Raw genomic sequence first — 16448 nt, 5'->3', positions numbered from 1 at the left:
CTGCTTTGTTATTGTAAGATGGAAGTGGAAATTCAGGTTTCCCACTTGGAATTTGTTGACCCCCTGAGGAAGAGGGGTACTTCATCACTGCTGGGCAGGACTGGGAGTTCAGGCTCCCCACCAGGCCTTCACTGATAACACCCTGGCTAGGAGGAGTAGGTATGCCTTGTATTGAGTTTTCAGTTTCAACTAATATATTTTTCATTTATAGTGCCTTGATCTTTATTTATATTTTCTTTACCTTCCTTTATTCCTGTATATTAAATATACTCAGTTTATATTCTGTAGCTGATATTCTCAACATCTGCAACTTTTGAATGTCTGATTCTGCTGTTTATTATTTTCCCTGCCTCTCTCAAAGTGGTTTGCTTCTTCATGTTTTGTGTGTTTCATAATTTTGTATTGTAAACTCGTGATCAGTGGAACTTTCTTTGAGGGGATTCTTTGAGGAATAGATTGTAAGTATATTTTTCCACGGAAGATTTGCATTTCTTTTCATCGGGTCCCTGAAGCCATTACCAACTTGTGAGCACTTTAAGAATTCTTTGCTTGAGGACTATTATTATTATTATTATTGTGAGAATTTAGACTTCATTCCCACATGAAGGCCACAGTACCTTTCCAACTTCCCATAGGGGATGTTTTTCTCTCCACCCAAAACCAAGGCTGAAACATGCAAGTTTTCATGCTGTCTTCTTTGAGGTAGTGGGTTTTTGTTTATTTTATCATTTGCTTTGTTTTGATTCAAACTTTCACCAAAGGATTTACCTTTATGAGGGGAATCTCTGATCTCATCTTGCATGGATCTAACTTTTGTCTCTTATGCCATACCTGGTCACGTGGCTATTAAAATCCAAGGCTGGAGCTTTTGTCTTTATTGGACAGATATCCTTAAGTTGGATTCCGGCTTCAACTCACCTTTCTGGATTTGGGCTTTCACTTCATTTCTGGCCTCTGAGTATTTTCTTAATTTCCTGCCACACTTTTTGAAGCGTCCAAAAAGTTTGACAGAACCACATAATATTATCCCAGAGCTAAAGCAGTTAATAGAGGTAAATTTATGTTCCCAGAACTCAGCACTTAGTATGAGCCAGGCCCTCATTACTACTTACAGGGATCATAGCAGAGGCTCAGGGATGTCAGAGGAAAGGGTGAATGAGGGTGAAAGGGTGAAAGAAGATGGAGTCTTCTTGGTTTCTGCCTCTCTAAGATGTGGGTTGGTATGTGTCAGCAGACTTGGCTCTGCTGGCACAGACCTCACAACAGGAGGTTAATAATGATACCAAGATTTTTGTATCTGGTAAACCCACTGCATCCTTTTTCAGGGAGCGACATTTAAAATATTCCCTGTCTACTTGCAGAGTTTAGAAATTTGCAGCAATGACATCGTGGGCTCCAGATTTTACTTGTAGCACTTTTCCTTCCTAGTCAGTGTGTGTGTGTGTGTGTGTGTGTGTGTGTGTGTGTGTGTGTATGAGAGAGAGATAGAAGGAAGGAAGGAAGGAAGGAAGGGAGGGAAGGAGGAAGGGAGGAAGGGAGGGAGGAAGGGAGGGGGAAGGAGGGAGAGAGGGAGGGAGGAGGTGGGGGAGGGAGGGGGGATCGAGGGAGGGAAGGGAGGGAGGAAGAAAGGGAGGAAGGAAGGAGGGAGAGAGGGAGGGAGGAAGGAAGGGAGGAAGGAAGGAATGCAAGTAAGCCAACTCCTGAATTCCATTTCCATCTTGAGTGCCTACTTCCGCTCCGTCTACACTCACTCTCCTGTGAGTGGGCTCTTATTAATCCTGGGCCTCAGAGATTTGCTGCTGCCGTCTCCAGCTGCAGAGCTGCTCAGGCCTGTGACTCCTGCCTCCTGAGGAAGCCTCTCGCTCACTCGCATGTTTGTTTCAGCCTGAGGGTCAGTCTCCATGGATTTCTGAGCTGAAGCTGTTTTGAAATATTGGAAGCTCATCCTGTTGTTCGTGCTGCTGCTTTCCGACCTTCCAGAGATTGTCTGCCCACAGCCTTTGATTGCCTCAGGCTTTGCAGAGTGGATCTTCCTGCTGAATCTTCTGAAGCGTAGGAGGGGCTTCTCGTGCTTTTGTTCCTCTTGTGCTTTTCTCTCAGGAAGGCTAAGTTGAGTTGTTCATGGTTTCGTGGCTTAATAAGTTCTTAAAGTTGTTCTCTTTCCTTCTCTACCCCACATGAGGCTAGTGTTTTTGTTGGACATTTTTCCTTTTACTTGGTCCTTGTTTTCTGGGCCAGACATTTATTTTTCCAACATAGATTTTTTTCTTATCACAGTGAGGGAAATGAATTCAGTATTTATGGATTTGCCAAAAGCAACTGTTAACTGTTGTCCAAACAGATCTTGTCAACTCTCACCTCTCTGAGTTGGATCATCTCACTTGAAAAGCATTTTCCAGATAAACCGAAAGTCTAAGCCAGGCCTGGACTCACACTTCTATGTTCTTGCCTGATCCCCTGCAGTACGTCTCATCCTCCTTCTCCCTGACCTTGGTGTCCTAGCTCTGTCTGTTTTTGACCTGTCCAACAGAACACAGGCAAACCGCCACATCCACGATAACTGTTTTGCTTTGAAGGACATCTAATGACACCTTAAATATTCTATGCTAATCTTCCTGGCTTCTCCTCTCAGATAGCTCCAAATTGTGTAGCAGCTTTGGTATAGCTCTGTCGGTCTTTACATGGTGGTTCCCTGTTCTGGTTACTGTATAACAAACCACCACAAATAGTGGCATAAAAGAGTAAAACAACAATCGTCTGATGATACTCACGATTTTCTGGGCCAGAATTGGGAAGGGACATAGTGGGAACAGCTTGTCTGCTTCACGATGTCTGAGGCTTCGGCTGGGGAGATTCAAAGGCTGGGGGTAGCGAGGTGATGGTGAGAGGCTGCGTCATCATATGTCTGGCTCCTGGGCTGGGAGGTCTCAACGTCTAGGACTGCTGACTGGACCCCTACACATGCCCTTGCTGTGGGGCTTGGTTTCCTCACACAGTGTGGCCTCAGGACATCGTCCACGGTGGGTCAGGTTTCAAACATGAGTGTTCCATCAAACAAGGTAAACACCTCAATGCCTTTTCTGGCCCGACCTCAGATTGTATGGGTTACAGGCAAGTGACAAGACGGAAGGAGAATCAAGCCCTCAGACACGCTTCTGGATAGAAGCATCAAGGTCTCCCTGTGGAATAGGAGATATGGTTGTGGGCATCTTTGGAAAAAACAATCTGCACAGTCTGCCCTCCAGCTATAGTTCACGTCATTTCCACATACAAAATCATTCGCTGCTCCCCAAACCCCTACCGTCTCATCTCATAGGGCATCAGCTTCACGTTCAGGATCTTGTCATCTTATTCAGGGCCCAGGGCAAATGAGGCTTCTCAGGTGCAGCTCCTTAAGGCTTCTCCCCTCCATCCCCACCCTGAAGATCTATGAAATAAAGAAACAGAGAAAGGGCCTTTTTGTTTTTTTTTTTCCAATTTGTATTGTGTGTTTTATTCCCACAGGCAGCAGGGGGTGGGGTTGCCAAGCCGTGAGCCGGGCTGAGGAACCTTCCTCTGGCAGGGGTGCACGCCGGGTTCTTGGGTCTGCCCCACCAGGGGCTGGTTTTCAGGCAGACCATCATGGACACCGGGTGGAAGGCTCTGAGGGGCACAGGTGGCAGGCTCGGGTCGGGGGAGCACACTTGTGGAGCTGGAGGTAGCACGGCAGGTCCTTCTCTATCACCAGGGTCTCTTCCATGGGGCCGTATCGCTTCACCACACAGCCGTTCTTGTCAATGAGGAACTTGGTGAAGTTCCATTTGATGGCATTTCCCAGCATGCCCCTCCCCTTGGGCTGGACTTTCATCCACTTCCACAGTGGGTGGGCATCATCCCCATTCACACAGATCCCCAGCATATGACAATGGGGCAGATGTGGGACAATTGCTGTATTCCCCAGTTGCTTTTATTTCAGATGGTATCATAGCTTTAAGAGGATGCCTTTTTTGTTAAGACTATTGACTCTTTCTTTAAATTTTTTTAAAATTTATTTTATTGAAGTATAGTTGATTTACAGTATTGTGTTAGTTGCTACTGCAGCAAAGTGATTCAGTTATACATATATTTACATTCTTTTTCGTATTCTTTTCCATTATGGTTTATCGCAGGATATTGAATATAGTTCCCTGTGATATACAGTGGGACCTTGTTTATCCATCCTATATATAATAGTTTGCATCTGCTAATCCCCAACTCCCAGTCCATCCCTCCCCTCCACCCCTTGGCAACCCTAAGTCTGTTCTAAGAGGATGACTTTTAATAGGTCCCTGCATCTGGTTCCCTCTGGGAGTGGTGAGGTGCATTCCTAGATGCCAATCAGCCGTCTGAAATCTTGCTTCCTGTCTCTGAAAGATATCTTTGGTTCCAAGTTCCCAGTCTGATCTAATCTAATCCCCTCTTTAAGTAGATTTAGATAGATGTGCATCTCCTTTTCTTTTCTGCATTTGTCTAGCCTGAAGAAAACTCTCTTCCTGTGGTGCGATGTCCTTGTTTTTGAGAGCAAACTACTCTCTCTCTCACTTTCTTTGTACAGTAAGACTGAAGCACACAGTAAGAAAACAGTCTTCAAAACTCATGCTCTCAAAGGCCTATTAAAACATCTATAACAACAACCATTCTTCTGTAGGCAGGAAGCTGCTTTCATTTGCCAAGGTCAAAATCCTGCCTGGCTCACACTTACTGGAGACCTGAAACTTAACAGCGCCTGCCCTGGCCTCACCAGAAGCCTCAATCTCCATGTGTTAGTTTGGCCTCTAGATTCTCACCTTTATCCTTCTCAAGGCTCCTGCCGACTCACCAGTATGTTAGGGCTTTAGGTACTAATTAAGAATACCCCTTTCTTACTCTCCTAGGTTTGGAAGCAATTGATAGCTAAGAGACAGATGATAGTTGAACATAACACCAACTTTATTATAGATATGACATATTACAGGATATGGCTTAGATGTGTAGCAGCAAAGAGGTTTTTTGTTTGTTTTTTTTGGTTTCTTTTGCGGTACGCGGGCCTCTCACTGTTGTGGCCTCTCCCATTGTGGAGCACAGGCTCCGCACGCGCAGGCTCAGCGGCCATGGCTCACGGGCCCAGCCGCTCCGCGGCACGTGGGATCTTCCTGGACCGGCGCACGAACCCGCGTCCCCTGCATTGGCAGGCGGACTCTCAACCACTGCGCTACCAGGGAAGCCCAAGTTACTTAAAATCTTTGGGCTTTAGGTTCCTCACCTATAAAGTAGTACAGGCATGCCTCATTTTTTTTTTTTTTTTTGTGCTTTGGTTAATTGTGCTTGGTAGACAGATATTGTGTGTTTTACAAATCGATGGTTTGTGGCAACCCTGCATCGAGTAAGTCTATTGGGGCCATTTTTCCAATAGCATTTTCTCACTTCGTGTCTCTGTGTCACATTTTGAAAGTTCTCACAATATTTCCAATTTTTTCATTATTATTATATTTGTTTTGGTGATCTGTGATCAGTGATCTTTATGTTACTGCTATGACTCACTGAAGGCTCAGGTGATGGTTAGCATTTTTAGCAAGAAAGTATTTTTAATCAAGTTATGTACATTGCATTTTTAGACATAATGCTATTATTGTACACTTAATAGACCACAGTATAGTGTAAACATAGCTTTTAAATACACTGGGAAACCATAAATTCTGTGTGACTCACTTTATTGTGATATTCGCTTCATTGGCCGTCATTGGGGTCATCTGGAACCGAACCCACAGTATCTCTGAAGTCTTCCTGTACTTATTTTATGGGGCTGTTGTGAGGATGAAATGAGATAATGACTATAAAGTACTCAGCACAAGGGCTAGGCAAAGAGTCAGAGCTCAATAACCAAAAGCTCCCACTCCTAAGCAGATATCTGGAGAAAACCATAATTCAAAAAGATACATGCACCCCAATGTTCATTACAGCACTATTTACAATAGCCAAGACATGGAAGCAACCTAAATGTCCATCAACAGAGGAATGGATAAAGAAGATGTGGTACATATATACCATGGAATATTACTCAGCCATAAAGAAGAACGAAATAATGCCATTTGCAGCAACATGGATGGACCTAGAGATTGGCATACTGAGTGAAGTAAGTCAGACAGAGAAAGACAAATATCATATGATATTGCTTATATGTGGAATTTTAAAAAATGGTACAAATGAACTTTACAAAACAGAAATAGAGTTACAGATGTAGAAAACAAACATAGTTATCAGGGGGTTGAGGGGGAGGGAAAAACTGGGAGATTGGAATTGACATATACACACTACTATATATAAAATAGATAACTAATAAGGACCTACTGTATAGCAGAGGGAACTCTATTTAATACTCTTTAATGGCCTATATGGGAAAAGAATCTAAAGAAAAAAGAGTGGATATATGTATATATATAACTGATTCACTGGCTATATGCCTGAAACTAACACAACATTGTAAATCAACTATACTCCAATAAAAATTAAAAAAAAAAAAGCTACTGAAACCTCATAATTCACAGTAACTATAAGACGAAGTCTAAATTTTTGGCAATTAATTTAGATTATATATGTATAACCTATATATATGTAGATGTGTATGTATACATACACACACACAAACTATATATATGTATATTTACACACAACTATATATATATGTACACACAGCAACATGTATGTATATACATATACACACAACTATATATATCAGAACATTTTCCTTAAGTGCTTTTGGTTGACACTCTTAGTCTTTAGACTTCCTTGAAGTCAGGAACTAGGCCCTGGGCAGGGCACTACGCTTCCTCAGTCGCTGGCTTTCTAGTTCCACTGACTGCCCTCCCGGGGCAATGACATAATTCTTCTTATATGCCTTTGGTTAGGAGAATGACTGGGCAACAGACACAAGTGATATATTTCTGCCGTTCTCAGGTTTTTCTTGCAGTTGTGAATGACAGAGAAATGCAATCAGCGGGCACTGTGTTAACGCTGTCAAGTGATCTCCGAAAGGCCTTTCTCTCTTATTTTGACTGCTTGGCTTTCTGTCATAGGTTACACGTCTCAGGGGTTTCATAGTCTGCAGTACTTGGGCATAGCTTCTTCTTGTATTAGAGTGTGTCATCTGTGGCTCAATAGCAATTTTGTTACACGTGCTGTATTACTAATATTAATACTAATATTAATACTATCATGTGGCCCTTTGGACCACTTCGTTCTTCCCTTCTCTTGCCCACTCTCTTCTTCATCCCACACCTTCTTTTTCTTCCTGTCTGCTGCTTCTTTTTTTTTTTTAAATAAGCAGTTAACATTTATTGAGTGCTTACTATTATAATCTGTTACAATAGCACTGTTCTAATCACTTTACACCTATTAACCCCTTCAATCCTCACAACCTTATGAGAGGGCACTATGATTACCCTCATTTTACAGTAGTGACAACAGGCCCAGACAATTAAGGAACCTTGTGCAAGACCATTCAGCCTCAAAACTTTCATCAGCCTATATATCTTTACTGCTTTTTAGTTTTTGATCATTTTAATACTAATTTTTGAAGAAGACTTTAGTTATTGATTTATTTTTGAAATAACGGTGGTGTTTTTTTTTTTTATTTTTTAACTTTATTTTTGGCCGCGCCATGGGGCATGCGGAATCTTAGATCCCTGACCAGTGATCGAACCCGTGTCCCCTGCATTGGTAGCACGGAGTCTTAACCACTGGACCTCCAGGGAAGTCCCTAGAGAAGACTTTAAATGATCAATTTCCTCAAGTTCTCAGTGTAGGGGTATTTTCCTGGAGGTGGGAAGGGAATGCCTCACAGGGTCCCAGAATTTCGAGGCTCATCTTGTATAAGGTGGAACCCTCCGATCCAAGAAGTTTTTGCATCTTGTTAAGGACCCTTGGGGACCATTAAAAGACAAGATCATGCTTTACAAGGCTAAGGCAATGAATGGGACTAGAATTAGAATGTTCCCTGAATGGATTCTGTGGCTGTTTTGGAGTGAGACATTTTTATTCATCTCCAAGCCAAAAGCAGATGTGTTTTTTTAGGAATGGTTAAAGTTCAGGGGTTGGGAATGGGGGAGGGAGAAGAGAGATCATCAGACTTCACCCTCAGATCTTTTTCGGAATGAGACAAGAGTATAAAACCAAAACAAACCAATAAAGAAACCTGCAAGGTTCCTCCACCCCGCTCCCTGAACTGACCAAGAGCAAACACCCATCTTCAAGGACCACGATCCTTGGTTTTTCCCCGAGTCCTGGAGACAGTCCTTTTCTGGGTGACGTTTACTTGGAACACAGCCTGTTGTCAACAGAAAGGCTCTATTTGGAATAAGCCTTCACGTAGGTCAGTCACTGAACTCTATCAGGTCATGCTGGGAGGGACCCATGGGGGTGAGGAGAATATTCTCTCCAATGGAGAACGGAGACAAGTACACAGAGGAGGCCAGCCTTGTTTTTTTTGGTGGCCAAGGGACCTGCACCTATGACAGAGAAACTGCATTTCTGAGAGCTGGGAGGGAGTGCCAGGCTCACAGAAGTGTGATCTGAGCTCTCCCCCAGGGCTGCCTGCAGTTCACCTCTGGAAGGTGACCTTGTGAGCCAAGTTCCTAAAGGCGGACAGGGGTGATGCTGGGCCATGAGGGGGTGACAGAAGCGATAGTGTGCCCTTTATGAAGGCTGTGAGCAAGAAGAGAGGATAAAATAGCTACACCATGTGTGGTGTTGGAGTGGGAGTGCCAAGTGAGCAATCAGCTCCAACTTCGCAAAATGCAAGGCAGGAAGCACCCAGAAGGGCAGGGTGGGACGGGTCGGTGCTCCCAGCTTATTAGGGAATCTGTAATGAATCGGTGTCTGGGCACGTACGCGAAGGTGTTCACGTCCACCACTGCGAACACACCCCGCAGCAGTCAAGGTCCTTATCACTAAAAGCCAACAGTCACGGCACAGATGATTGGAGGGACTGGAGAAAAGGGGTCGTCGGGTGAATACCACTTGTGTTTAGGGGGTGTCTGTGACGGGTGCCATCCAGGCACGCCCCCTCTTTTCGGCAGCTTTCCTCTCTGCCCACTTCCGTCCTTAGAAGGACAGACACTGGCCCGTGGCCACGTATCAAGGGAGGCCGAGCCGCGAGGGAGGGGCAGGGGTCGGGGAGGCGGCGAAAGGTCCCTTAGATACGGCCGCCCGGCCCTTCCTTTAGACTCTGGTCGTGCGGGGACCGGGGCCGATCTGCCTCCGCCTCCGCCTTATAAGAAGCCCGGGTGCCGGCGGGCAGGGCGGCCCGGGAGGCGGGGACCAGGCCACGGCGGAGTCCAGGGCACCGCGCCCCCACCTGTGGCGGCGGGACGATCGGCCGGGCGGGGATGGGCCGCTACTCGGGCAAAACGTGCAGGCTGCTCTTCATGCTCGTGCTCACCATCGCCTTCTTCGTGGCCGAGCTGGTGTCGGGCTACCTGGGCAACTCCATCGCGCTGCTGTCCGACTCCTTCAACATGCTGTCGGACCTGATCTCGCTGTGCGTGGGGCTGAGCGCCGGCTACATCGCCCGGCGCCCCCGCGGGAGCCTGAGCGCCACCTACGGCTACGCCCGCGCCGAGGTGGTGGGCGCGCTCGGCAACGCCGTCTTCCTTACCGCGCTCTGCTTCACCATCTTCGTGGAGGCCGTGCTGCGCCTGGCCCGGCCCGAGCGCATCGATGACCCCGAGCTGGTGCTCATCGTGGGCGCCCTGGGGCTGGCCGTCAACGTGGTAGGGCTGCTCATCTTCCGGGACTGCGCCGCCTGGTTCGCCTGCTGCGGCCGCCGCCGCCGCCGCCGCCAACAGAAGCGGCAACAGCAACCGGCGGCCGGGGGCGGCCCTCGCGGCGTCTTCCCGGGTCCCCAAGGCGCTGAGGGCCGCTGGCACGCCGCCACCCTGCCAGCCCCCGGCCGCGACTCGGCCGTGACCCTCCGTGTGGCCTCGGTGGACAGGAAGGACGAGAAGGGGGCGACCGTGTTCTCCAACGTAGCAGGTGCCTTTCGGTTGCATCTTCTGGACAGCGTTGCCCTTCCCTCCCCCGCGCGCCCGGTCCCTTCTTCCTCGCCCCACGCCCTCTTTTTACCTGTCTGCTTTAAAAACAAAAAAACACAAAAACACAAAAACCACAACTATTTCCTCTGCCGGCCGGCTTTAAGTCTGTGCCGCTAACTGAACGTATTCCCCCGATTTCTTTTCTTTTTCCTCCTGGGTCCTCGGGCCCCCTTTGCTTCTTTTTCCCCTTCCCCTATTTTCTTTGTATAGGAGTATTGATTCTCTCGGAAATCAGTTATTATTATTGGGCAGCAGATAGCACTCCCCACCTCTCCCTCCTCCATTGGATACTATCTGCACTTTGTTTTTCTCCTTCCCCCTTTGCCCATCCGTCCATCCCCCTGGGAGTTATGGGTTTGGGGTTGGGGGTGGATTCCCACTGCCTCTTTTTTTGTTTGTTTGTTTGTTTGAACTTGAATGAAAGTGTGAAGGAAGTCCAAAGGTGAATCACAAGGCTGATTTAAAGGCCAAAATGTGCCACTCTGGGCTGTGTGTTTGGAGAGGTGGGGGGGCTGATGAGGTAGTGGGCTTTGAAAATAATGAAACGTTTTTCTGAGTCCATTGGTTCTTTTTGTTTGTAGAACTTATACACAACACAAGGTTTCTTCTTTGAATGCAGGTGATTCCCTGACTACACAGAATGAACCAGAAGAGACTATGAAAAAGGAGAAGAAGTCCGAAGCCCTGAATATCAGAGGTAGGATTGACCTGGGGTCAAGCTGAAATCCTTTTCAGTGTTACGCATGGACTGGGCTGGACTCTTCCTTTCTGTTTGCCTTTTCATAGGTGTGTTAGAAAGTAGGCAGGTTACATGCAGAGACTATTACCTAGATCTCTTGCCTAATCACGGCATCGATTCTGGGGGAGTCAGAGTTGCTAATGATTTATCCTTGCTCCACTTAGGCCCATGCTCACGCTGCCTGCTCCAGAGTCTCACAGATCCCTGGCATGCTACTGCTTGATTTTGCCCGCCCGTGGATATTGCTAACATAAAATGCAGCCTGTTTGAATTGGATATCATTTTGATAAAGGTTGGAAGAGAGTAGGTGGGACCTATCCAAGGTTACGCCCCAAGTGACCTTGCTGACTGACCCTCATTGCCTCACTTATTTTGGTCAGAAAACTGCTCCTGAGATGGTCTGTTGGTTCAGTTGAGTTTCCACCTCAAGGTCTAAAGAAGGGGTTCTGGGGAGACAGAGGAAGGCACATCACTTGCATCCCTCCTACCATGCGCTCAAGGTCACAAACCCAGGGCAAAGTTGAGCCCTGGGAGTTCAAAAGTGGGTTTCTCACCAGACACCAACATGGTACAGTACATCTCCCCTTTCCAACTTCTTGGGCACAGATTTTGCTTCAGAGCGATTCAAGAAAGCCCAATTCCCAACCTGATGGAGAATCTCAACAAAAGTTATGCAGCCCTTTACCTTTAGATGGTTTGAGGAAGCCTGAAGTGGGGCTTAGAGGTAAATAATACAAAGAAAAAAAATAATGCAGGAAATGCCTTCATTTCTGAGAATCTCACATCTGTTTTACAAAGTGATACCCAGAATGAATCTGGAGGGAAAATCAGAAAAGAACGACAGCAGCACATGAGCTCCTAAAAATTTCTAAATGAATTAGTTAAAAAAATTTAACTGCAACAGGGGAATTCCTAAAAAACATGGTGGTGAATCTTTTTGGAAAGAGGATCTGTGATGAAAACTCATAATCCTTTAGTTTATCCTTTTTTTTAGGTTCAGTTTAAATATAAATATATAGAATATATATGTTATTAATATATATTACATATATAATATATATTAATAACATATATATTCTATATATATATTTAATGGGTTTTTAAGATGGAGTTCACCATCATAGCACTTCACCTTTTCAAAGCACATTCTGTTTTTTTATTCTTTCTTTAATTGAGATAGTATTGGCATATAACACTAATTTCAGGTGTACAACATAATGATTCGATCTTTGTATGTATTGTGAAATGATCACCACAGTATAACTATAAATACATGAATAACAGTGTCTGGTTAACACCCATCATTATGCACAGTAACAATTTTTTTTTCTCATAATGAGAACTTTTAAGATCTACTCTCTTGGCAACTTTCAAATATATGGTACAGGATTTTTTTTTCTTATTTTATTTATTATTATTTTTAATACACATTTATTGGAGTATAATTGCTTCACAACACTGTGTTAGTTTCTGCTTTATAACAAAGTGAATCAGCTATACATACACATATATCCCCATATCTCCTCCCTTTTGCGTCTCCCTCCCACCCTCCCTATCCCACCCCTCTAGGTGGTCACAAAGCACCGAGCTGATCTCCCTGTGCTATGCGGCTGCTTCCCACCAGCTATCTGTTTTACATTTGGTAGTGTATATATGTCCATGCCACTCTCTCACTTCGTCCCAGCTTCCCCCTCCACACCCGGTGTCCTCAAGTCAATGCTCTATGTCTATGTCTTTATTCCTGCCCTGCCACTAGGTTCATCATTATAGTCACCCTGATGTCCATGGCATCTCCATGACTTATTTATCTTATAACTGGAAGTTTGTACCTTTTGACTCCATTCACCCATTTTGCCCACCCCTCCACCACCTCTGTCTACCACCAATCTGTTCTCTGTATCTGTGAGCCTTTTTTTTTAAAGATGCCTCATACAAATGAGCTTGTTGATTTTGCTGCTCAAGGAGACGTTTGTCCAGGTGCAAGTACTGCAGCAAAGGGTCCCAGGTCCCAGCCTGTCTCACCACCATTTAAGACATACATATAGTGGGGTGAGGAGGGCTTAGGCAGGCGGATCTGGTTTGAGTTCTGTCTCTGCCTTCCACTAGCTATGTGACCTTGGGCAAGTAACGTTCCCTCTTGGACCTTCAGTTTCCTTATCTACATAAGGGAGATAATAGCAGTGCTGACATCTCTGTGTTGTTGTGAGAGATACATGACTGATGGGAACAGCACAGAGGATTCACGTAATGAATTGCCTTCCCATTAGTTCTATGCACTTACTTCTCAGTGGGTTTTCAGACGTTGTTTCACGTCCTCTATTTTTTTTAAATTTCTACATTTTATTTTTATTATAAATTATATATGCCTAGTAAGTGACTCAAATTTCAGCTAGACATAGAAATAACAAATAAAACATCTTTTGACTAGCATGATAATAAGACATTATCCCTGAAAGCCTTTGAGATGGCAACATGCAACACAAATGTATTCAAGATAGTTGAGTCACTAACAAGTTTCAGAGCTCCAGATTAGGTCATATTAATTTCCAAGCGTTCTACTGACTCTGTTATTCTATGATCCTGACAGTTAATAGCAAAAAGCAAATCACGGCAGTATTTCAACAGTTTATCCTAACACACACACACACACACACACACACACACACACACACACACACCGGCTATGTTTTCGTTAGATGTTTATACACATTTTTTTCTAGTATCACGTCCTCTTCAGAACTGGCCTCTTCGAGAAGTGAGGCAGATGCTATTCTTATTCCCATTTCACCAGTGAGAATCTTGCCGCTCAGAGAGGTTGACTTTCACAAGATCCATGACTCACAGAGACTGTCAGGTCTGTGACTCTAAATGTAGTGCACCCGTCTCCCATGTTGCCTGACAAGCACATCCTCTTCTGCAGCCTCCTTTGAGTTCTCTGCTTGGAACACCTTTTCTCTGAGTTTCTCTGCCTGGGACTATTGCCTTTTGAAGCCTGTCTCCTCTTCAGAGTCTTGCCCATGTCTCGAGAAGCCTTTCTTGAGATTTCTCGTCACAGGGAATAATCCTCCCTCTGGAAGTTACTGACGCACTTATCCAGAGCCCTGCCAGTGGACTGAGGTCCCCAGAAGATCATGACCATCTTTGCACGGAAGGCCAGAAAACACACCGCAATATCTCAGGAATTTAGTGAAATGAAGCTGTAAGCAGTTTTTCAGACTGAAGGTCACGATAGTTTGGGTTGTAAAATCAATTTAGTAAAGTATGATCAGCATTTTGAAAACTAACTAGAATTGAATGAAATAGAATAGAAAATAGTAATAAGTCCCATGTCAGGATAGGTTTTGTTTTTTCGAGAAACATTTGTTTCAGTGTGTGTTTGTGCCTGGGCTAGGATGCAAAATAAGATTCTTACTGTGGATTATGTGAAAAATAAGTTTGAACACTCTTTTATATAATTCTTAGGGTCCGGTAGTGAGATTTCTCAGAAGGAGAACTTGAAACTGGAATGTAGGACTTTGATGGGGCAGGATGCCCAGTGGTTCTCTAGTCATACTATAGAGATTTATATCCCCACACGAACACTTTGTAGCTGTGTGCTCTTGGATAAGTTACTAAGCTACTCTGTGCCTCAGCTTCCTCATTTGTAGAGTGGAGAGAGTAACCACTTTAGAGAGTCCTTAAGAGGACTTAATGTGTAAATACATGCAACATACAACAATGTCTGGTGCATAGATGTTAGCTAGCATTACAGTTATTATAATTAAGTAAAAGGCAGAAGGCACTCTATGTCGTGGGAGTTATGACTGACCAACCAGAAAACTGTTTTTTTTCGAGTGCCTAGATTGTATGCCTCCAGTGCTAAAATACAAACAAAGGAAATGCAGGGGTGCGACCCTCACCTTCTTGTTACTTATAGTCTAATGGAGGAAACGCGGCTGACATCCATGAAAAAGAGCATAACAGATGGTCTCAGGCTGTGAAAATGATGTCGAGGGCATATAGGAAATGTTTGGTCTTCATATTTTTATGGTAGTATTTTGTACCGTCCTGGAGAAGGTTAGAGCTTTGATCTTCAGTTCCTCCTGGAGAAACAAGCTGTAGAGACCAACTCTTGGGAACATGTTGAGTTTCTCTTTTTGGCTGAGGACAAGAACTGGGGAGTAAGAAGCCCCCCTAGGGGGTGGGGTGGGAAGAAAGGGGGCACAGAATTTAAAAATGGGACTACTTAATGTATTTATTGAATCGGGACCCTATTACCATAAGTAAACACTCAGCCAGAAGGAGATGTGGGGATTCTTTTTATTCTTGTATTTTTTTGGTGGTGGGGGGAGGTTGCCACAAACTACATTTAGTGTGTTTACAAAATGCCATTCGACCTATGATGCTACTCAGAATCTTAGAAGTGCTGCCAGGAGGAAGTAGCCTCTTCTAAGTGAAACTATTCAGTTGCAGCCATGAGTGAGTTGTTAGTATTTTGGATGATTATTAATTCTACTGAGTGAATCTGGGATACATGGAGGGTTAATCCGTATACTTTCTTCTAGAGCAGCGCCTTGAAAACTTTTATGTGCATTTCAGTCACCTGGGGATCTTATTAAAATGCAGAATCGGGGCTTCCCTGGTGGTGCAGTGGTAGAGAGTCCGCCTGCCGATGCAGGGCACACGGGTTCGTGCCCCGGTCCAGGAAGATCCCACATGCCGCGGAGAGGCTGGGCCCGTGAGCCATGGCCGCTGAGCCTGCGCGTCCGGAGCCTGTGCTCTGCAGCGGGAGAGCCCACAACAGTGAGAGGCCCCCGTACGGCAAAAAAAAAAAAAAAAAAAAGCAGAATCGATTCAATAGATTGGAGGTGGAGCGTGAGATTCTGCCTTTCTCAGAAGCTTCTAGGTGATGTTGGTGCTTCTGGTCTGCAAACCATACTTTGGAAAGAAAGATTCTGATGTTGCTTTCTGTAAAGAAAAAACTTTGTGTTTATACTTTATAATCCTAACAAATCTCTGCTCCATTCACTAACTCCCAGTTCAGTCTGTGTCCAACAAACACCTGGACACTTAGACCTTCTTTAGAATTACATGCTTTCTGTATCATGACCGAAAACTTCCGAAGTGGAAGTTTTCGGTCATGATACAGAAAGGCATCCACAATTTTTGTTATTATCTGTAGAATTTAAATGTTATTTTATTGTTACAAAGGGCTCTTTATTTAGTGGGAATGTTTCTGGACACTGTGGAGGACCTCTTAAACCAAAGGCAGTTTAAGTGACCACAGGCTAAGTGAGACGTAGGTAAATGCATTTAGGGAAGGGGAAAATGGATCAAGGTAGAGGGAAGACAATAAATAAATATAAATATTATATTTATCTGTAACAAACCATAATGGAAAAGAATATGACAAAGAATATGTATACCTGAATCACTTTGCTGTACACCAGAAACTAACACAACGTTGTAAATCAACTATACTTCAATTAGGAAAAAAAAGTTTGGGAATTCCCTGGCGGTCCAGTGGATAAGACCCTGTGGTTTTACTGCCGTGGGCCTGGGTTCGATCCCTGGTTGGGGAACTAAGATCCCACAAACCACGTGACATGGCACCCAACCCCACCCCACCCCCGCAAAAATAAAGA

General features: G+C 44.7%; 1 protein-coding gene and 1 long non-coding RNA gene across 4 annotated transcripts in view; one reads left to right on the top strand and one right to left on the bottom strand.

Moving 5' to 3' along the window:
* SLC30A10 (solute carrier family 30 member 10) overlaps positions 1-16448 on the top strand; it is a 36661-nt gene that overhangs the window by 10094 nt on the left and 10119 nt on the right. Inside the window, exons 1-2 of one of the 2 annotated variants that reach the window (XM_030868601.2) lie at positions 9265-10026; positions 10705-10782. In XM_030868601.2, coding sequence (XP_030724461.1) covers positions 9381-10026; positions 10705-10782 — 724 coding nt within the window. In that variant the 5' untranslated portion in view covers positions 9265-9380. Of the gene's footprint in view, positions 1-9264; positions 10027-10704; positions 10783-16448 lie in introns of those variants that run through there. The other variant, XM_060298319.1, reaches the window with a different exon arrangement.
* Positions 15642-16448, bottom strand: part of LOC132597256 (uncharacterized) — a 56083-nt gene continuing 55276 nt past the window's right edge. Inside the window, exon 6 of one of the 2 annotated variants that reach the window (XR_009563770.1) lies at positions 15642-15771. This is a non-coding gene — a long non-coding RNA (uncharacterized lncRNA). The remainder of the gene's footprint in view (positions 15772-16448) is intronic. The other variant, XR_009563768.1, reaches the window with a different exon arrangement.

Source organism: Globicephala melas, chromosome 1 (genome assembly GCF_963455315.2).
Source record: "Globicephala melas chromosome 1, mGloMel1.2, whole genome shotgun sequence".
Lineage (NCBI taxonomy): Eukaryota > Metazoa > Chordata > Mammalia > Artiodactyla > Delphinidae > Globicephala > Globicephala melas.
Note: the sequence above shows the minus strand (reverse complement) of the source record. Positions and strands in the feature narration are given on the sequence as shown.